We start from the raw sequence: 24102 nt of genomic DNA, 5'->3' as shown, positions 1-24102 counted from the left end.
TTGCTTATGAAAGAATCACAATCAATATCATCCTTAATGACTTTACAAAAAAATAAATAATCAAGATCCTGACGTCTGGTGAACAAACTACCGCAATTGAAATATTTGCATTTAATCTCATAATAATAATAATAATAATAATAATAATAATAATAATAATAATAATAATAATAATAATAATAATAATAATGAACCGGAGTAGAGTCAAAACCTTAAAGGTAGACGTTAACAATAATAATGATAATAATAGTAATAGAAGTAATAATAATAATAATAATAATAATAATAATAATAATAATGAACCGGAGTAGAGTCAAAACCTTAAAGGTAGACGTTAACAATAATAATGATAATAATAGTAATAGAAGTAATAATAATAATAATAATAATAATAATAATAATAATAATAATAATAATGAACCGGAGTAGAGTCAAAACCTTAAAGGTAGACGTTAACAATAATAATGATAATAATAGTAATAGAAGTAATAATAATAATAATAATAATAATAATAATAATAATAATAATAATGAACCGGAGTAGAGTCAAAACCTTAAAGGTAGACGTTAACAATAATAATGATAATAATAGTAATAGAAGTAATAATAATAATAATAATAATAATAATAATAATAATAATGAACCGGAGTAGAGTCAAAACCTTAAAGGTAGACGTTAACAATAATAATGATAATAATAGTAATAGAAGTAATAATAATAATAATAATAATAATAATAATAATAATAATAATAATAATAATAATAATAATAATAATAATGAACCGGAGTAGAGTCAAAACCTTAAAGGTAGACGTTAACAATAATAATGATAATAATAGTAATAGAAGTAATAATAATAATAATAATAATAATAATAATAATAATAATAATAATGAACCGGAGTAGAGTCAAAACCTTAAAGGTAGACGTTAACAATAATAATGATAATAATAGTAATGGAAATAATAATAATAATAATAATAATAATAATAATAATAATAATAATAATAATAATAATAATAAATAATAATAATAAAAATAATAATAATAATAATAAACATATACCATTTTGCTTTTTTAATAATCACGAAATCTACACTATTGTTATGGAAATTGAAAAGTTGATTACAATTTTTACAGGTAATACATTTTCTGAAAATTAATGTGAAATTTTTTTTAAAAAGATATACTGCAAAATAACTTATTTTCAAAGAACAATACAAATATGATTTCTTTGTAACTCAGGCAATACCACATTGTCGAGAAAGTCAAGTTCACACTGGAAGGCAGGAAAGCAAAAGGGCATAAAAATATTGCGAATACTAAGTGGGAGGGTTGCTATGGAAACTCAAACATGAGTAGGGGCAAAGCTGAGTTTTGTGTAACCTGCAGATGCTTAATCAACTGCATGCTCAACAACTCTGACCCGCTGCAGTTTCAACGACTGAAATTTAGTGTGCAGCACCATCAAGAGCAGCTTACGTGAATGTTGATGATGCGAGGCAGAGGGTGCTTGGTGTTGGCCCCTCCCTCGATGGCAATGCCGAGGATGGGCTTGGTCTTCTTCACGGTGATGCGAAGGTTACCCTGTTGATCGGGCACCACGAGCGCTCCCTGCAACCAAAATAAACGGTGTCACGTAAATGACACATACACAAAATACATTTTCTATAATAGCTAATAAAATCGTCATTTCAGAATAACACCGTGTCAGATAAATTACCCCTCACTATTCCTTCCCTTGGTGTTCTTTAAAATCATATAGTTACAACCTTCAAAAAGCAGCGACATTTCCAGATATCATTGTAAGAAGATGAATGACAATCGGATATTTCAGCCATTCTATTTTTAGATTGATAGAGAGGCGCTTATACTCTCCTAAACAACACTTGATTAGAGAGTTGACAAAGAGGTTAAAGAATGTCGTGAAACATTACAGGAAGCATAATCCTCCGTATTCTCCGGAAGAGAGTCCTTGCAACTACGACCTTTTGTTTAAGATAAAAGAATCATTGAGTGGGTACGCTTTAGGAATAGACAGGCCATTATAGGCTATAGTAGACAATTAGGAGCTTAAAGCAAAGTGACGCTGTCGATGACAACGCCTTTGAGGGATGTGGCGACGGGTATGTAATACTAGAGGACAAGACTGTAAGCATGTCAATTGTGAATAGAAAAGTATTTGATCTTGATTGAAATATTGCCACTAATTTTCCAATGAGTCATGTGTAGCAGTAGCAGCAGCACTAGCATTAGTAGTAGTAGTAGTAGTAGTAGTAATACAGTAATGATAGTAATAATAATAGCAATAAAAATTATAATAAAATAATAATAATAATAATAATAATAGCAGTAGCAATAATAATAATAATAATAATAATAATAATAATAATAATAATAATAATAGCAGTAGCAACAATAATAATAATAATAGCAGTAGCAATAATAATAATAGCAGTAGCAATAATAATAATAATAATAATAATAATAATAATAATAGCAGTAGCAACAATAATAATAATAATAGCAGTAGCAACAATAATAATAATAGCAGTAGCAACAATAATAATAATAATAATAATAATAATTTATTTATTTATTTATTTATTTACTTAGAATATTAATGTGCGAAACAACAGCACAAGGCCAATTACAGTTTAGCACAGGTACAAACGAACCAAAACAACAAATGATGATGAGAATGAATGATAGAAAATGGCAATGAGATGAAAATACAATCAATATAATAGTATACATTACTCAATTGACCAAGATGCAACAAAATAAATAGCACAAATAATATTATTAAAATTAGTTCAGCGAGATAATTAAAATGATGGCAATTAAATAAAATGTATTATAAATGAATTAATGAAACCATATAAATGAAGACAGGAATCATATAATTAATATTGTAAGTTATGCAAATGACGAGAATAGTACGATACATATCTAACAATGGCATAAATAATAAAACTGACATAAAACTCGAAAAGTATATACTACACATTAAATGGATCCAAGTTCAATCCATGCAAATTAGCATATTTAATACATCTGCAGACCGGAGACAGAGATTTAGAATTCCTATTATAAAACAATTTATGAAATCTTAAACCCTTAGCAGGAATACGAAGACTGATATTGCTTATGAAAGATTCACAATCAATATCACCCTTAATGACTTTACAAAAAAATAAATAATCAAGATCCTGACGTCTGGTGAACAGACTACCGCAATTGAAATATTCGCAATTAGTCTCATAGTTATAATCGAAATTTGGTAAAAATCTATAAGAACACAGGGAAATAAATTTTCTTTGAATATTCTCCAATTTAGCCGAGTCAGTGGAAGTAATGGAGTTCCATACAACATATGCATATTCAAGCTTGGATCTAACCAATGTATAGTATAAAATTAATAAAGACATAGGAGTAGAAAAAGAATAAGTTATAGACCTAATTAGACCAAGCATTCTTAATGAATGGGTATAAATATATTGCACATGATCATGAACAAATAATTTTGAATCAAGTAGGACACCAAGATCTCTAATACAATCTTTCCGAGTAATTACAACATTACTGAGAGAATAGTTAAATTTTAGGGAGATAGTTTTCCGTGAAAAGGTAATAACAAAAGTTTTGGATTGATTAATTTTCATTCCATTTTCAACAGACCATTGTGAAATTGAATTAATGTCATTTTGAAGAATTTGACAATCAACCAAACTATTAATTTTGCGAAAGATTTTGAGATCATCCGCAAATAAAAGGCAGCTAGAACTTATTCTCTTACTTATATCATTTATAAATAATAAAAATAGGAGAGGTCCCAATGTAGACCCTTGAGGAACTCCACATAAACTATTAAATGGAACCGAGAGAGAATTACCTAGTCGAACACAATACTGTCTATCTGTTAAATAATTTTCAAACCAATTAACGTAGCTAGTGGAGAGACCAAAATTACTTAATTTATTTAATAAAATTTTGTGAGGAACAACATCAAATGCTTTGCTAAAATCAAAATAAATCGAGTCAATTTGACCTTGAGTTTCGACAACAGGCATAATGAGATTGAGATAGGAAACTAAATTAGTAGTAGTAGATTTCCCTCTAGTAAATCCATGTTGAGCCGAATTGATCTTATTTTTGACATAAAATGAAATGTGTTTGTGAATAATTTTTTCAAAAATTTTAGAAAAATTGTTTAGGATAGAAATGGGTCTATAATTAGTAACACTGTTTTTATTACCATTTTTGAAAACTGGAATAATGGATGCTTCCTTCCAAAGTGATGGGTAAATTTCTGTTTTTAAACTAAGATTGAATAAAAATGTTAAAATGGGTATGAAAATATTAGAGCAACCCTTGATTATAAAATTAGGAATGCTATCTGTACCTTTAGATTTATTAGGCTTAGGTTTTTAATGGCTTTAGTTACATCATCGGATGTAATTTTAGGCAGGGGCAAACAGTCAGTAATGTTAGAATCATAAGTAATGAAATTGAAGTTACAATTTTGTTGAACAGATTTAAATTGGCTAGCAAATGCATTTGCAGTTTCTTTTTCATCTGTGATGTGAACGCCATTTATTATTAGTTCTGTGGGATAGCTATTAGTTTTTCGAAACGTTTCTACATATGTCCAAAATTTATTTGGTTCATGCTTTAGGTTATCATCAATTGATTGTAACCATTTGAATTTATCAGATTTAATCATGGCTTTGACTTGTTTTCTAAAATTAGAAAAAAATTGATAATGATGATCAGTTTTATATTTTTTGTAATTTTTATGAGCTTTATTTTTTTTCCTAATAAGCTGACGTAATTCGTTTGAAAACCATTTAGGATAGTGCGATTTTTTAACAAAGGTGATAGGGACACAAATGGATATAGCATTGTTTATAATTTGAGACAAGGAATTTGCAGCAGTGTTTACATCAGTAGTCTGATATATGCTAGTCCAATCATAATTGCATAGAATAGAATAAAGATTCAGATAATCACCTTGAGAATAATTTAAGTATGAACTGATATGACAGTGTTCTGGTAACGATAAATTTACTTCAATATAAATAGAGATAGATGGATGATAAATATCCTCTAAAACTAGAGAGTGATCGGCAAGTTTAACTGTACTGTTATTGACATTAGTAGAAACCAAATCAAGAAGATTTTTACTCGTAATAATAATAATAATAATAATAATAATAATAATAGCAGTAGCAATAATAATAATAATAATAATAATAATAATAATAATAATAATAATAATAATAATAATAGCAGTAGCAATAATAATAATAATAATAATAATAATAATAATAATAGCAGTAGCAATAATAATAATAATAATAATAATAATAATAATAATAATAATAATAATAATATTTTGTTTTATTTAATGATGCTTTTAACTGAAGAGGTTTATTAGCGTAGAAATTCAATGTGGGCGAAAAAAATGGCGTCCTTCCAAGAGCTCTTGGGACTTACCTTAACCTTCATGCGACCTCGTTGCCTAATGCTCACTTGTCTCACTCCACTCATACTGTCGCACTTAAGGAACTTCAGTAAATTTTACAGGGATAAAGCCGATAGTAGAAAAGGGAGTACCCACAAGAAAAACCTACTGCCAAGCACCGTTTTTGTCCGCCACAAAGTCCACCTGGATTCGATCTCGGGTTACCAGCGTGGAAAGCCAACGCTCTAGTCTTTCCCTAAGATCTCCTTCAGACGAGGCTACTTTCAGAAGCGCTGCCGCTTGTGAATGTTGGATATAGAACAGTGGCGCTGCAGTGGTTGGCTTCGCCGCTGGTAGCTGCCACTAAAAGTGGCGCTTCCCGTCACGATAGGCTACATGGAAAGTTACAAGTTTCAGACGGAGCCACAGCCACGCTACTATTGTTAATGCAAGTTATCTTGAACCTTCTGAGCGGGGACAGAGGGGCAGAAGGAAGGAAGCGCGTAACGCGGGTGGAGCCAACTGAGTTGTTTGCGCATGCTCCGCAGCATAATCTCTTGTCAAGAAACATAGAGCTATTTCCTTCACTGCGTACCAGTAGTGTTACCATGAAGCAGCAACCACAGGGTAGTAATTATGGTGAAATCATACCACGCACCACGGAGAAAAAGTAACGCTGTTATCCATAGCCGAGAAAGAGAAATTATCGCAAATATAATAAAATTAAGCGTTGCGAGGAGGAAAAATTAAACAAATATTTGCTGGAACCTCTTGCTAAGGAATATGAGAGAGCGGCTAAATACTCTGGCAAAAGTATTAGTTCCGTGAAGAGAATTAAAAATAATACTGAATTACAACCGAATGAACCTCACACTACTCGGGAAAGAATAGGTATGTAATGTTTAGAAATTATTGCTATAATAGTTATGTACAATAGTGTGTGTATTGAGAGCGACATAATGAATTACTGTTGCAAGTTATTATTTTCTTATAGTTCTACTAAACATATTATTTCATTACAGAATTAGACTTATGTAAAGTTGAAGTGGACGACTTCGATCAACATGTTATTCGGGATACAATCGAAGAATTCTATCGTGTTCAGGAAGTAGTACCTACGATTAAGAAGATAATTCCGAATGGATGATGCCATTGGCGAAATAATTAATTTTGGAACAAGCGATGATGGCAGCAATGATAGGGATATGGATTGTGTATAATTGTAAATTAATGTAAATTCAAATAATAAGCCTGTAAAACATTGTTATAAGAATATGTACATATTAGCTGAAGGTGTAAGTCATGCGGGCCTATATAATGTACAGAAGTAGCTGTAGTAACTCCTCCATTGCCGGTCCCCAGCCCGGATGAGAGAGGAGTGTACACACGATTATATTTAAATACTTACTCATTACAGGTTAATTAAAGCTTGCTACGAAACTATGTTCTCCTCTCAAAACCGGAGTATCGAGAGAAGATGATGTCTGTATTGAACCAAGTTCTTTTATAGTAGAGAGCCGTAAGGTAAAAGAACCAACGTTTTCTGAAAAGAGTCACGTTACCCGAGGGAGGGGCATCCTTGCCGTGCCGTTACGTTGATGAGTACACGCCGTACCGAGCAGTTCCAAAGACAGACTTAGGGGATGTAAGGTTCAAGATAACTTGCAATGACAGTAATTTAGTGGCGCGTCTGTGGCGCTGCTAACAGACGACTGTTGGGTGACGAATTCCTTACATCGCCACGACAGTATACAGCCTATTGCGCAACGGCGTCTTTCTTTCTTTTTTTTTTCTTTTTTTTTTTTTTTTTTCGAATTTCATTGGCAATTCCTGCTAGAAGCTCTTGAAATGATTTCTTAAATATGCGAAAATACGAAAAAAAAAAAAAAAAACTTTTTATAGTCCTGATGTAAATCATCAAATAAGGTGTGAAATAGTCCTCGATTTTGTCTTTTAAAACCAATTAATGGACCCCGAATCTTCTTCTATTTTTAAGTATATTCTTTCTCCGTATGAGCAAAGTTGCCAAAAGTGTACCTCTCTGTATGGTTGTCTATCCATGTTCACTGGAAGACAGAAAAATTATCTATAGTAATCTCAGACCTCCAGTCACATTTATTTGGACTATTTCGTGAATAAAATAAAAATGTAAATAATATATATTATCTCTCAAATTCGCTCACAAAATGTTAATAAGTGTATATTTATGAATATTTAACCTATTCAGACGTTGTGAAGTTGAAATAGATGAATATCGATTATTGCAATAAAGAAATTGGATGTTATCCAGTAATGCCAATTGAGAAAAGCGAAATACAGGTTTAACAATGTTAATTACATTTACTGCGTTTTTCTCTTGTTATTATAACAAATACATTTTCATTATCTGCTGGAATAATAATTTAATTTAAACATTTTGTAATATAATTACAAATAACCTGATTAATACATTAATTAAATAAATGTACAATTGTTGTCAAAGAGTGTCATGGACATGGAATTAGAAGATGAAGATGTAGAAATGGAAGTAGGATTTTGCACTTTATTTAGTACAATGGTCTCACGCTCATCTATTTACAGGGAAACAGTTGGGAACACTTATTAAACAAAAGAACGACCATGCGATAAATTAATAGTGATAAATCAATTGCAAAAATTATCGCGATGTATGACTGTGATTGGTTGGAATTCAAAATTTCATTACACTTCATTGGTCGAAAATAGAATAACGTCATAGAAACGAAATGATCTACAACAATTTCAGTGTAATAAGCAGTGCTTCAAACGCTCGTTCGCAGCGCCACTAACGAGCCACTAGTGACGCTGCTAAAGTGGCCTCGTCTGAAGGGACCCTAAAGATGCATCTTGTTTAGAATTTCAAGTTATTATTTTGTCCTATAGTAATAACTGGTAGAGAAGTAACTGAATTACTCGCCCCTCATCGCATGACACACAAAGCATTGCTTGATATCAGAGATGCTGAACTCACCAGCTCCTCGTCCATGTGGGAGTCCGCAAGCTCTCCTCTGGAGAGCCGTTGCATGGACTGGTGGCGCCGCATCGTGGACGCTTCCGTCTCCAGCAGCTCCTGGTCTTCCTTCATGTCGAAGCTCCGGCTCAGCTTGTGGGCCAGCTCCTGCAAAAGGAGGGCGCTAGTGCCTCGCCCAGTTCAGGACAATCTTTGGCCCGGATGTTAAGCAAGTCGTCTGAGTTTCTCTCGATAAACGTCTCTCTTTGCGGGTAATATTTCCTCTTTTTGATAGCACGATTTTGTAGTTTCCAAACCTCTTCTAATTATAATTAGGAAGGGAAATAACTTAAAAAAGAAACGAATTAATGTTTATGGAAAGGAGAAAGGAAAAGAAAATCTCTGTACAGGACAGATCCGAAACGAATACTGGCGTCTAAAGATACTGACCCCTATTAATCGATAGTGATCAATAATTTGTTCGTGTAAGTGTGGTTCCTTTAGTTATTACTTCTATGAATAGATGGCGAAGATAACGGTCAGTGTTGCCAATAGTACAGATATATACCCGCATTATAAAATTCAAAATTTCAATTCTGTCTTATGATTGTAAAAAGAACATTAGATTTAGCGAGAAACGGCTGATATTGTCAATTTGAAAATAATTTTATTTATAATTAATCTACATCATCATTTTCCCAAATACTTTTTTACTCGTACCAATAATAGGGTCACCTATTGAGAAATAACGGAACCATTTCAAAGTTTGTCAATTCATTCTATCTTTGGTTCTGACTTATCCTGTGGCTAGGAAGTTCGCTTACACGATCAGAAAATTGGAAGTCAGATATCTTTGAACGCCAGTGTAACTACGTATATTATATCCATATCACACTATCCTGTATTCATGACTGATAATATGGGATACTCTAGTTAAAGTTTAGAGTACTGTCAGTCTCTGCATGGAGACATGGGAATGATAAATTATGTGAGCTCCAAGCCAAATTGTCATTTGTCTCATTCACAATTGTGTCCGTGCACTGAAGAAGTTAAAGGGGTTACTACATCAGAAATATACACTTCATTTTATTTTTTTTTTTCTTTTAAGATTATTCATATACGCTTTAACATCTATAGTCATATCGCGTATGTAGGATCTTTGGGTACCGGTATATCAGCAGGCTATTGACTATAATAGTGTTGAGTTTATGTTTCCGTAGCTGTACGTTAGGCCTATAGAGGGTTTATGTTCATGTGACTGTTTCAGTTTTTGTTTCAATGTTTTATTACACTGGTGATTAAGGTGTGATGAATTATGGTATGTAAATTTCAAATCCTGCATTTACCTTTGTGACTGCGGGAAACCATGAACAAACTCAGTCAAATTAGCCGGCCACGAGTTAGAACCCAGGGTTTCCCAAATGCGGGTCTCAAATGTAACAGTCCGAGCCGCCTCACTCAGTCACTTTCAATGTTGTATAAAAATTATATATCAGTGATATCTACATGCATTTTACGCTGTAAGGTTGAGGAAATCTAGAAGTTTCGATGCGACACAGTTGGTACTACTGCGCTGATTGTTGCGCTGGAGTAAGTATAACAACTAAGATGGCTATCTGTGATATTGACATGATTTTGCGCTGTAAGGTTGAGGAAATCTAGAAGTTTCGATGAGACACAGTTGGTACTACTGCGCTGATTGTTGCGCTGGAGTAAGTATAACAACTAAGATGGCTATCTGCGATATCGACATGATTTTGCGCTGTAAGGTTGAGGAAATCTAGAAGTTTCGATGAGACACAGTTGGTACTACTGCACTGATTGTTGCGCTGGAGTAAGTATAACAACTAAGATGGCTATCTGTGATATCGACATGATTTTGCGCTGTAAGGTTGAGGAAATCTAGAAGTTTCGATGAGACACAGTTGGTACTACTGCGCTGATTGTTGCGCTGGAGTAAGTATAACAACTAAGATGGCTATCTGCGATATCGACATGATTTTGCGCTGTAAGGTTGAGGAAATCTAGAAGTTTCGATGAGACACAGTTGGTACTATTGCACTGATTGTTGCGCTGGAGTAAGTATAACAACTAAGATGGCTATCTGCGATATCGACATGATTTTGCGCTGTAAGGTTGAGGAAATCTAGAAGTTTCGATGAGACACAGTTGGTACTACTGCACTGATTGTTGCGCTGGAGTAAGTATAACAACTAAGATGGCTATCTGCGATATCGACATGATTTTGCGCTGTAAGGTTGAGGAAATCTAGAAGTTTCGATGAGACACAGTTGGTACTACTGCGCTGATTGTTGCGCTGGAGTAAGTATAACAACTAAGATGGCTATCTGCGATATCGACATGATTTTGCGCTGTAAGGTTGAGGAAATCTAGAAGTTTCGATGAGACACAGTTGGTACTATTGCACTGATTGTTGCGCTGGAGTAAGTATAACAACTAAGATGGCTATCTGCGATATCGACATGATTTTGCGCTGTAAGGTTGAGGAAATCTAGAAGTTTCGATGAGACACAGTTGGTACTACTGCACTGATTGTTGCGCTGGAGTAAGTATAACAACTAAGATGGCTATCTGCGATATCGACATGATTTTGCGCTGTAAGGTTGAGGAAATCTAGAAGTTTCGATGCGACACAGTTGGTACTACTGCGCTGATTGTTGCGCTGGAGTAAGTATAACAACTAAGATGGCTATCTGTGATATCGACATGATTTTGCGCTGTTAGGTTGAGGAAATCTAGAAGTTTCGAAGAGACACAGTTGGTACTACTGCGCTGATTGTTGCGCTGGAGTAAGTATAACAACTAAGATGGCTATCCGTGATATCGACATGATTTTGCGCTGTTAGGTTGAGGAAATCTAGAAGTTTCGATGCGACACAGTTGGTACTACTGCACTGATTGTTGCGCTGGAGTAAGTATAACAAATAAGATGGCTATCTGCATATCGACATGATTTTGCGCTGTTAGGTTGAGGAAATCTAGAAGTTTCGATGCGACACAGTTGGTACTACTGCACTGATTGTTGCGCTGGAGTAAGTATAACAAATAAGATGGCTATCTGTGATATCGACATGATTTTGCGCTGTTAGGTTGAGGAAATCTAGAAGTTTCGATGCGACACAGTTGGTACTACTGCACTGATTGTTGCGCTGGAGTAAGTATAACAAATAAGATGGCTATCCGTGATATCGACATGATTTTGCGCTGTTAGGTTGAGGAAATCTAGAAGTTTCGATGCGACACAGTTGGTACTACTGCACTGATTGTTGCGCTGGAGTAAGTATAACAAATAAGATGGCTATCTGTGATATCGACATGATTTTGCGCTGTTAGGTTGAGGAAATCTAGAAGTTTCGAAGAGACACAGTTGGTACTACTGCACTGATTGTTGCGCTGGAGTAAGTATAACAACTAAGATGGCTATCTGCGATATCGACATGATTTTGCGCTGTAAGGTTGAGGAAATCTAGAAGTTTCGATGAGACACAGTTGGTACTACTGCGCTGATTGTTGCGCTGGAGTAAGTATAACAACTAAGATGGCTATCTGCGATATCGACATGATTTTGCGCTGTAAGGTTGAGGAAATCTAGAAGTTTCGATGCGACACAGTTGGTACTACTGCGCTGATTGTTGCGCTGGAGTAAGTATAACAACTAAGATGGCTATCTGCGATATCGACATGATTTTGCGCTGTAAGGTTGAGGAAATCTAGAAGTTTCGATGAGACACAGTTGGTACTACTGCACTGATTGTTGCGCTGGAGTAAGTATAACAACTAAGATGGCTATCCGTGATATCGACATGATTTTGCGCTGTTAGGTTGAGGAAATCTAGAAGTTTCGAAGAGACACAGTTGGTACTACTGCACTGATTGTTGCGCTGGAGTAAGTATAACAACTAAGATGGCTATCTGCGATATCGACATGATTTTGCGCTGTAAGGTTGAGGAAATCTAGAAGTTTCGATGAGACACAGTTGGTACTACTGCACTGATTGTTGCGCTGGAGTAAGTATAACAACTAAGATGGCTATCTGCGATATCGACATGATTTTGCGCTGTAAGGTTGAGGAAATCTAGAAGTTTCGATGAGACACAGTTGGTACTACTGCGCTGATTGTTGCGCTGGAGTAAGTATAACAACTAAGATGGCTATCTGCGATATCGACATGATTTTGCGCTGTTAGGTTGAGGAAATCTAGAAGTTTCGATGCGACACAGTTGGTACCACTGCGCTGATTGTTGCGCTGGAGTAAGTATAACAACTAAGATGGCTATCTGCGATATCGACATGCATTTTGCGCTGTAAGGTTGAGGAAATCTAGAAGTTTCGATGAGACACAGTTGGTACTACTGCACTGATTGTTGCGCTGGAGTAAGTATAACAACTAAGATGGCTATCCGTGATATCGACATGATTTTGCGCTGTTAGGTTGAGGAAATCTAGAAGTTTCGATGCGACACAGTTGGTACTACTGCGCTGATTGTTGCGCTGGAGTAAGTAGAACAACTAAGATGGCTATCTGTGATATCGACATGATTTTGCGCTGTAAGGTTGAGGAAATGTAGAAGTTTCGATGCGACACAGTTGGTACCACTGCGCTGATTGTTGCGCTGGAGTAAGTATAACAACTAAGATGGCTATCTGTGATATCGACATGATTTTGCGCTGTAAGGTTGAGGAAATGTAGAAGTTTCGATGCGACACAGTTGGTACCACTGCGCTGATTGTTGCGCTGGAGTAAGTAGAACAACTAAGATGGCTATCTGCATATCGACATGATTTTGCGCTGTAAGGTTGAGGAAATCTAGAAGTTTCGATGCGACACAGTTGGTACTACTGCGCTGATTGTTGCGCTGGAGTAAGTATAACAACTAAGATGGCTATCTGTGATATCGACATGATTTTGCGCTGTAAGGTTGAGGAAATCTAGAAGTTTCGATGCGACACAGTTGGTACTACTGCACTGATTGTTGCGCTGGAGTAAGTATAACAACTAAGATGGCTATCTGTGATATCGACATGATTTTGCGCTGTAAGGTTGAGGAAATCTAGAAGTTTCGATGCGACACAGTTGGTACCACTGCGCTGATTGTTGCGCTGGAGTAAGTATAACAACTAAGATGGCTATCTGTGATATCGACATGATTTTGCGCTGTAAGGTTGAGGAAATGTAGAAGTTTCGATGCGACACAGTTGGTACCACTGCGCTGATTGTTGCGCTGGAGTAAGTAGAACAACTAAGATGGCTATCTGCATATCGACATGATTTTGCGCTGTAAGGTTGAGGAAATCTAGAAGTTTCGATGCGACACAGTTGGTACTACTGCGCTGATTGTTGCGCTGGAGTAAGTATAACAACTAAGATGGCTATCTGTGATATCGACATGATTTTGCGCTGTTAGGTTGAGGAAATCTAGAAGTTTCGATGCGACACAGTTGGTACTACTGCACTGATTGTTGCGCTGGAGTAAGTATAACAACTAAGATGGCTATCTGTGATATCGACATGCATTTTGCGCTGTTAGGTTGAGGAAATCTAGAAGTTTCGATGAGACACAGTTGGTACTACTGCGCTGATTGTTGCACTGGAGTAAGTATAACAACTAAGATGGCTATCTGCGATATCGACATGATTTTGCGCTGTAAGGTTGAGGAAATCTAGAAGTTTCGATGAGACACAGTTGGTACTACTGCACTGATTGTTGCGCTGGAGTAAGTATAACAACTAAGATGGCTATCTGCGATATCGACATGATTTTGCGCTGTTAGGTTGAGGAAATCTAGAAGTTTCGATGCGACACAGTTGGTACTACTGCGCTGATTGTTGCGCTGGAGTAAGTATAACAACTAAGATGGCTATCTGCGATATCGACATGATTTTGCGCTGTAAGGTTGAGGAAATCTAGAAGTTTCGATGAGACACAGTTGGTACTACTGCACTGATTGTTGCGCTGGAGTAAGTATAACAACTAAGATGGCTATCCGTGATATCGACATGATTTTGCGCTGTTAGGTTGAGGAAATCTAGAAGTTTCGATGCGACACAGTTGGTACCACTGCGCTGATTGTTGCGCTGGAGTAAGTATAACAACTAAGATGGCTATCCGTGATATCGACATGATTTTGCGCTGTTAGGTTGAGGAAATCTAGAAGTTTCGATGCGACACAGTTGGTACAACTGCACTGATTGTTGCGCTGGAGTAAGTATGACAACTAAGATGGCTATCCGTGATATCGACATGATTTTGCGCTGTTAGGTTGAGGAAATCTAGAAGTTTCGATGAGACACAGTTGGTACTACTGCGCTGATTGTTGCGCTGGAGTAAGTATAACAACTAAGATGGCTATCTGTGATATCGACATGATTTTGCGCTGTTAGGTTGAGGAAATCTAGAAGTTTCGATGCGACACAGTTGGTACTACTGCGCTGATTGTTGCGCTGGAGTAAGTATAACAACTAAGATGTGATATCGACATGATTTTGCGCTGTTAGGTTGAGAAAATCTAGAAGTTTCGATACGACACAGTTGGTACTACTGCACTGATTGTTGCGCTGGAGTAAGTATAACAACTAAGATGTGATATCGACATGATTTTGCGCTGTTAGGTTGAGGAAATCTAGAAGTTTCGATGAGACACAGTTGGTACTACTGCGCTGATTGTTGCACTGGAGTAAGTATAACAACTAAGATGGCTATCTGCGATATCGACATGATTTTGCGCTGTAAGGTTGAGGAAATCTAGAAGTTTCGATGAGACACAGTTGGTACTACTGCACTGATTGTTGCGCTGGAGTAAGTATAACAACTAAGATGGCTATCTGCGATATCGACATGATTTTGCGCTGTTAGGTTGAGGAAATCTAGAAGTTTCGATGCGACACAGTTGGTACCACTGCGCTGATTGTTGCGCTGGAGTAAGTATAACAACTAAGATGGCTATCTGCGATATCGACATGCATTTTGCGCTGTAAGGTTGAGGAAATCTAGAAGTTTCGATGAGACACAGTTGGTACTACTGCACTGATTGTTGCGCTGGAGTAAGTATAACAACTAAGATGGCTATCCGTGATATCGACATGATTTTGCGCTGTTAGGTTGAGGAAATCTAGAAGTTTCGATGCGACACAGTTGGTACAACTGCACTGATTGTTGCGCTGGAGTAAGTATGACAACTAAGATGGCTATCCGTGATATCGACATGATTTTGCGCTGTTAGGTTGAGGAAATCTAGAAGTTTCGATGAGACACAGTTGGTACTACTGCGCTGATTGTTGCGCTGGAGTAAGTATAACAACTAAGATGGCTATCTGTGATATCGACATGATTTTACGCTGTTAGGTTGAGGAAATCTAGAAGTTTCGATGCGACACAGTTGGTACTACTGCGCTGATTGTTGCGCTGGAGTAAGTATAACAACTAAGATGGCTATCTGTGATATCGACATGATTTTACGCTGTTAGGTTGAGGAAATCTAGAAGTTTCGATGCGACACAGTTGGTACTACTGCACTGACTGTTGCGCTGGAGTAAGTATAACAACTAAGATGGCTATCTGTGATATCGACATGATTTTGCGCTGTTAGGTTGAGGAAATCTAGAAGTTTCGATGAGACACAGTTGGTACCACTGCGCTGATTGTTGCGCTGGAGTAAGTATAACAACTAAGATGGCTATCTGTGATATCGACATGATTTTACGCTGTTAGGTTGAGGAAATCTAGAAGTTTCGATGAGACACAGTTGGTACCACTGCGCTGATTGTTGCGCTGGGGTAAGTATAACAACTAAGATGGCTATCTGTGATATCGACATGATTTTGCGCTGTTAGGTTGAGGAAATCTAGAAGTTTCGATGAGACACAGTTGGTACTACTGCACTGATTGTTGCGCTGGAGTAAGTATAACAACTAAGATGGCTATCTGCGATATCGACATGATTTTGCGCTGTTAGGTTGAGGAAATCTAGAAGTTTCGATGAGACACAGTTGGTACTACTGCGCTGATTGTTGCGCTGGAGTAAGTATAACAACTAAGATGGCTATCTGTGATATCGACATGATTTTGCGCTGTAAGGTTGAGGAAATCTAGAAGTTTCGATGAGACACAGTTGGTACTACTGCGCTGATTGTTGCGCTGGAGTAAGTATAACAACTAAGATGGCTATCTGCGATATCGACATGATTTTGCGCTGTTAGGTTGAGGAAATCTAGAAGTTTCGATGAGACACAGTTGGTACTACTGCACTGATTGTTGCGCTGGAGTAAGTAGAACAACTAAGATGGCTATCCGTGATATCGACATGATTTTGCGCTGTTAGGTTGAGGAAATCTAGAAGTTTCGATGAGACACAGTTGGTACTACTGCGCTGATTGTTGCGCTGGAGTAAGTATAACAACTAAGATGGCTATCTGTGATATCGACATGATTTTGCGCTGTTAGGTTGAGAAAATCTAGAAGTTTCGAAGAGACACAGTTGGTACTACTGCGCTGATTGTTGCGCTGGAGTAAGTATAACAACTAAGATGGCTATCTGTGATATCGACATGATTTTGCGCTGTTAGGTTGAGGAAATCTAGAAGTTTCGAAGAGACACAGTTGGTACTACTGCGCTGATTGTTGCGCTGGAGTAAGTATAACAACTAAGATGTGATATCGACATGATTTTGCGCTGTTAGGTTGAGAAAATCTAGAAGTTTCGATACGACACAGTTGGTACTACCGCACTGATTGTTGCGCTGGAGTAAGTATAACAACTAAGATGGCTATCCGTGATATCGACATGCATTTTGCGCTGTTAGGTTCAGAAACTGTTGACGGGGAAACTTCATCTTCCAACAGGACGAAGCACCATCCCACAGGCACCGAGGTATTAGAAATTATCTGGACAAAACACTTCCACAGCGCTGGATTGGCCAAGCAACAGACAACAGCGCTCTCGCACCAAGAAGCCCCGCTCTCACATTGTGTGATTTGTGAAAGACAAAGTTTACGTCTCCAGACTGATTTAAATGAGTTGAAACAATAATTCATTATGAGATTGTGGCAAGTGTCGACACTGGGTTTGGGATGAACTAGACTATCGTTCTGATGTGTGCCACAAGGAGCACATATTGAACATTTGTGAGTTCCCAAACTAAACTTGAAGAATTACTTTACAAAACAGTGTACTTAAGCTGATTTCTGATAACATTAATAGTTTTGGATTTATAAAACATTGAAAGTGTCTATTTCTTTCGTATAGTAACCGTGTGTGATGGACAAAATGCGAAAAATATAAACTGCCAACCTTACAGGCCTAAAGATGATACAGCAGGGTCCACTGAGCACTAAAGTTTAGTCTAATAAACGCAAAAGAAAAATTTCACATACATTTTAATCTAATCTGATGGATAAAAGTATCCAATGATCAGATCGCACATTTCAGCTTAATTTTTAAGGGGACACTACTAAAAATGACCAGTTTTTCTTAATCATTTTTTTCAACTAAATTTTGAGAGCATGTTCACTATGTAAAGGACTAACAAAATCTAAATTTTGAACTCCCAAATGTTTTTGGCTTTTTAATTTTTTATTTTTGTAGAAATATTTTCAAACCCAAGTTTTTAGTAGAAGACCTTAAATTTTTAGCTTCGTTTTTTGTTACATTCACAAGACATAGAGAAACATTTCTATGCATTCATCTTATGAAATATCTTATTTATTCACGTCGATTTTTTTTTAATTTTGAAAATATTATTTTTCCTATAATTCATAAAAAGTTTAATAAAATAAACAGCAGCATTTCTCACAAAATAAATGCACAGAAACATGCACCTACCTTATAAATACTTGCAGTAAAAATGTTATCAAGAAAAATAAACTTACGGAAAAATGGATTTGAAAGTAAAATTAATATTTATGTAAATTAAAATATTCTCCTCCGCTACATCTAGTAATTTCAAGGAGCAAGCTTTAGAACGAAAAATTACTAGATTTGTAATCAGAAACTTGTAAAAAAGAATTCTTTGGTGGAAAATATTTTTTACAGCTCTTTAAATGCCACGCCCCCCTAAGCCTTAATTAAACAAATTTAAACATATTTTTAAACACAATTGAACTAAATCCATTTGGGGTATCAAATATACCTTAGAAAGAAGTGAAATAGCCAATATAATTTTTGTGGAGAATTTTTTAAAGATTTTCAGTGGAGTTTCCCTTTAAGTAATAGCAACAAATGCCGAATGTGGAACAAGTCAACGCAGTGAAAAGGTTCTTAATAAAAATGTATGTGTTACTCTCGTCCCTCCATAAATAAAGTGAACGCCGCACCGGACTGTTTCTACAGCTGAAAATTGTACATCACTCGAAGATATCAGATGTTTAATGCTAGCGATCCTGTTTGCTATTGGTTCATGGCCCGTAATCTTGCTCAGGTATGCTTCTTAACTATTGAAAAATAGCCTAACACCTTCAAAAACTATTTCATTTTGCGATGAAAGAGTAATGGAACGGAGAAAAATTCTCTCCGGCGCCGGGATTTGAACCCGGGTTTTCAGCTCTAAGTGCTGATGCTTTATTCACTAAGCCACACCGGATACCACCCCGGCGTCGGACAGAATCGTCTCAGATTAAGCTCCAACTCTTGGGTTCCCTCTAGTGGCCGCCCTCTGCACTACGTCATAGATGTCTATGAACATAGGACCGAAGTCCACACATGTGCTGAGGTGCAATCGTTATGAGTGATTAGTTGGCCGGGATCCGACGGAATAAGCGCAGTCTTAAATCACTAAGTGATTTACGCATATCATATATATTATTTTAATGTACCTCAGCACATGTGTGGACTTCGGTCCTACGTTCCTAGACATCTATGACGTAGGCAGAGGGCGGCCACTAGAGGGAACCCAAGAGTTGGAGCTTAATCTGAGACGATTCTGTCCGACGCCGGGGTGGAATCCGGTGTGGCTTAGTGGATAAAGCATCAGCACGTAGAGCTGAAAACCCGGGTTCAAATCCCGGCGCCGGAGAGAATTTTTCTCCGTTCCATTACTCTTTCATCGTATGATGACGCAGAATATCTGCATGGAAATATCATATGTACTTCGGTACATTAAAATGATATATATATAATTTCATTTTGGGCAACCATTATAATTGGTGAAATTATTACATCTCTTACTCAGTGGATTGTGCAGCACCATCTACAACCTTATATAATTTGCAGTCTGTGTAATAGTAATGGCGGACAAAGAAATAAGTTAGTTGCTCTTTGACTATTTACCACTCTGTAATGCAATAATGTCACAGAAGTATGCACAAATACAGAGTTGTTATTGGTTTGGTTTACCGCCCTACTGCATGTAGACCGGCCGGCGCTAGTCTACCACCTGCCGCCCACCCTGCTCTCCGATTCCCCTTCACGTTCGACCCTCATATGCATATTGTGTATAATTTGAAGATCTCCCCGGAAAAAGGATGTAACATCAAATTAATGAAATATGTGACTTAAATGGAAAAAGTAATTTTGTAGCATTCATTTATAAAAATAAATTATTGTATGAAATAGCTCAATAAACTTGTATCCTTGATTGGTCAAATGGTTCTGCTAGTAAATATAGGCCTAACGAAATATGCTCCTGAAATTATTTTCCTTTCTCCCTGAAATGTTAATTATAAATTTGTTGGTTACACCCTTCTTATTTCGGGGACATATTTAATTGTGCGACTGTTATGAGTGCAGTTTCGTGTGAGATACCGCATATAATAGCTCGCTATTTGATTACAGAAGAAAGAATGTTTGTATGCAAGACATATTATACGTACGGCTTAGAGTGTCTGTACGGAGTTTATTGCGAAATTTCAAAATGTTCGATCGCCAATGAGGCATGTAGTACATAAGTTAGTGAATAAATTTGAGAACACGGGGGAGGTGTTAAATAAAAACACAATATAAACAGACAGAGATGCTAGATTATCGACATTGGCGCTAGTCTAAAACATTCCCCACAAAAATTCACTAAAACTAGCTCAACACACTGATATGCGTATCATATGCAAGATAATACTGAGTTATAAATTACAGAAATTTCAGTGGAAGAACTGTAAAAAGTGAACGAGAACATATTTGCGCGACATTCCACTTGTATGGAACAAAAGGATCGGCATTTTCAGCACCTGTTATAAGGTAAATGTGTTGTAGTTTAAGTGCGCTGTTGCGGCATTAATTCTGGCGGCCACAACCGCAGTCCTTGCCGAGGAACCGCGTGCTGATACATCGGTAACCAAACCGATAACAACAACTCTGCAGAACGTGCCTTATTATAAAATATGGCTCAGACCTCACAATAAAACAGAAAAGGGGTTATCTAATGAATAAAAACTGTAACAAATAATACAGCATCAATTTGGTAATTGTCGCAAATATAAAAAGTTCATTTCATCTTAGACATTTAATTTTATTTGCATTTTTGTTAGTAGGTTTACCTATGCAATTTCTACAAAGAATTACAAGGAATTTTGTACGTTATAGAGTTAATAATTTTGTAGACCCCTGTCCCTGTGGCGCATTGTAGCCCAGAATGTGTTGTGCGTATAAGTGTGTCGCCTATCTACCGTTCATCAACTACAAATGGTTAACCTACGAGCGTGACTGTGTAAAACCTTGAGCTTATAAGAGATGTGTAGCAGTGTTAGTGGTTCATCCATTCTGTCAGCATTTGAACAGCTTGCAAGAATCAAATCTTTGTCAGAAGTTCGGCAAAACAGTAAACGAAGCTCTGAATAGTACTTCAATAACAGAAACCCTATTCCACAAAAGTATGCTATTACAAGTAAATTCACCCGCAATTTGTACAAATTATGAAGATTGTGTTGCACGAAAGCATGGCATACAATTATTGTACTTTATTACTCCATATTTACAAGTTACAAGTGAAATTATCACCCTTCAATTCCACAAAAGTATTAGTATTAGTTCATTATGTACCAATGTACAGTTTCCACTACAAGTGACAATGTTGTTAGTGTTATTATCAACATATAATTTTATGAAATACATGGTCTGGTAATAGTGATAGTGATGGTGATGGTGACGAAGAGGAAAATCATACAGTTAGTGAAGAAAATAAATTCAAACTTAAATCAGAATTTGAATAGGCCCTATAATTATTAAAGTTTTAGATTTAGTGCTATAGAGATGGAAGAACCAAGATTAGTCTGTTGACTAAAATTGGTACTACTGCAATTCATATTGACTAAAAAACTGGGATTGCATGTTCTTACATTAGCTTTATTTCTGCAGCAGTTACCTACGGTTTAAAACTATCATGATCATGCGAACTTCAATTTTACACATCGAAAAGTCGTTGTGCGCATGCTCATGACGGTTGCAAACTGTCGGAAACTGCTGCAGAAATAAAACTATTATATATCAAAAGTATTCTATAAAGTATCAGAATTCCAAGGTAGGCACAGTAATATAATAGAGTTGAGAGAAATATATTTCAGTACCGGTAACATTAATTTTTGTCACAGTTCCTTAAATACGATATTAAAAATAATTGAGACGAACATAACTTTATTATAGGCATAAGATATTAATACGAACAGCCTGTAGTATCCGCGAAACGTTTCTTAGTACTCAATCGGTAAGGTTCGGTCATCTTCGTTGACAAGGAGTGACAACCACTAAACATTAAAATTCTTCCAGGATAGAAAGACAGAAGGGAGCATAAGCTTGAAACGTTGGAACCAAAAAGGTGTACTAGTATGGCCGTCAAATTACCCATTGTTCATCTTTTTTCCGGTGTGTTTATGAGCTGCTTTGTTCGTATTATTACGATTACGAATTGTTTCGTGTTGTTGTGAATATTTTAAAAGTGTAATCAAGTTCAGCAGGTGTTATTTTTTTTATAAATAAGCTAATATTCTGTTCGGCTCAAATGTAGAATATATCCGTTGATATGTCTCCCTATGCTTTAACATACTGTATGAAGGAATGCCAACATCCTTCTTGATAAAAGAAAGAATGTGGAAATTAAGTGTTCAGTCCATGTCACAACCATAACACTTTTAATAAATATACAGTGAAATGTACATTGCTATAATAATCTGCCAATACTCCTGTTACCTCCACATCCATTCTAAACCGTTTACGTTTGACCGAAACCGATAGTAGCAATTGACTATTTGGCGATTGGCGGTATTTCGCTGAGGATTATGGGGCGTGGAAGGTGGAGTTTGACGTCATATCCGTCGTACCGATTTCAAGCATAGACCTATTTGCACAGTCTACTATATACAGTCGCGAAGCTTGAGGTGTTTTTTTGCAAATCTCGTGATAAAGCGCTCCAAGCGGTTAGCAACTAGAAACAATAGACCGTCCATGGTCGACTTTGGACTGTGTCGTATTTCTATCGAGTGCTAGCTCGTTGCGTATTTCACATTGATGCTTGTGAAATGTTCGTTATTGGTTATAATGAAAATGTTAATGGCTAAAATATAATAGTTGGAATAATAATATGGGACAAGGAGGGGACGTTTGTAGTGCTATGAATTGTAGCAACAGTAAGAGAAAGAGGCAAGAGTTATCCTTTTTCCGATTTCCGAAAGATTCAGAAAGGTTCCTGGGTTTCCACAAGAATGCTGTGCAGAAACAAAACTGTTAATTTGAAGTTCTTTGTGACTGTTAGAATACATTATATCCTTAAATTTCACAATGAAATGTTTCAGTCTAACCGAAAGGACATTAGATACCGGTTAAAGTTCTGTCACTTAGGCTGCTAAATTTCCAGAGAAATAAAGGTTGTGCCTACTTTTTTTTCATATGATATATTTTTAATTGTAGCTATTAATTTTGTTATTATTTTTATGTGTTATTTTACTAAAGACGTAGAAAAATTAAGTTTGTTTTAATGAAATTTATTGATCACGTTTTATTTTCAATTCTGGTGGGATTATTATTGCTTAGGCCTATTTTATTCAAAGGATATGCTTTTAATTATAGCTGTTAATTTTGTTGTTATTTTTATTTGTTGCTTTACTAGAGACGTAGAAAAAGTCTGTTACAATAAAATTTATTGATCACGTTTTATTTCCAATTCTGGTGTGATTATTATTGCTTAACCTCATCCCACTTTGTTAACTACGTAAGCCTACACTACAAGTACCGGTACACGTAAGTTACTCCATTAATTCATATTTCCATTATTATTGTTATAAAGAGAAATACAAATTAATATTTATTGGTTTCATAGTTAATTATCGCTATAATCTTGAATGAGTGAAGCTATTATAGTAAATTTCAGTTCGTTTTGCACAAACAAAAATTATATTAACTTATTTCTTGCAGGTATCTTCGAGTTTATGGTGGAATTTAATATACTTCATTAAAATAATAAATTAACTTTATGCATTTAATATTTCAATACTGGAAGGAAGGTGTTAATTTTCCCAAAAGAACACGAGAACGAAAGTGTAACATATTTTGTCGGCTGCTACGAGAGAGATCTGCGATGATGAGGCGATAGTAGCGATCCTAGTGGTGGGCAACTACTCATGTTTGCATTTTTACTACATATTGAGCTTCGCGACTGTATATAGTAGACTGTGCTATTTGCTTGAATTGCTCTCTCCTGTCTTTTTATCCTCTCAGATAAAATTTAA

At 36.1% G+C, this 24102-nt stretch overlaps 1 protein-coding gene across 1 annotated transcript in view; it reads right to left on the bottom strand.

Annotated features, from left to right (window-relative positions):
- The window catches only part of LOC138709993 (whirlin-like), a 508846-nt gene that overhangs the window by 6945 nt on the left and 477799 nt on the right, over positions 1-24102 (bottom strand). Inside the window, exons 9-10 of the mRNA XM_069840671.1 lie at positions 8458-8604; positions 1484-1615 (exon numbers count right to left, since the gene is read on the bottom strand). Coding sequence (XP_069696772.1) covers positions 1484-1615; positions 8458-8604 — 279 coding nt within the window. The remainder of the gene's footprint in view (positions 1-1483; positions 1616-8457; positions 8605-24102) is intronic.

Source organism: Periplaneta americana, chromosome 12 (assembly GCF_040183065.1).
Source record: "Periplaneta americana isolate PAMFEO1 chromosome 12, P.americana_PAMFEO1_priV1, whole genome shotgun sequence".
Classification (NCBI taxonomy): Eukaryota; Metazoa; Arthropoda; class Insecta; order Blattodea; family Blattidae; genus Periplaneta; species Periplaneta americana.
This window is presented reverse-complemented; position numbering and strand designations above follow the sequence as displayed.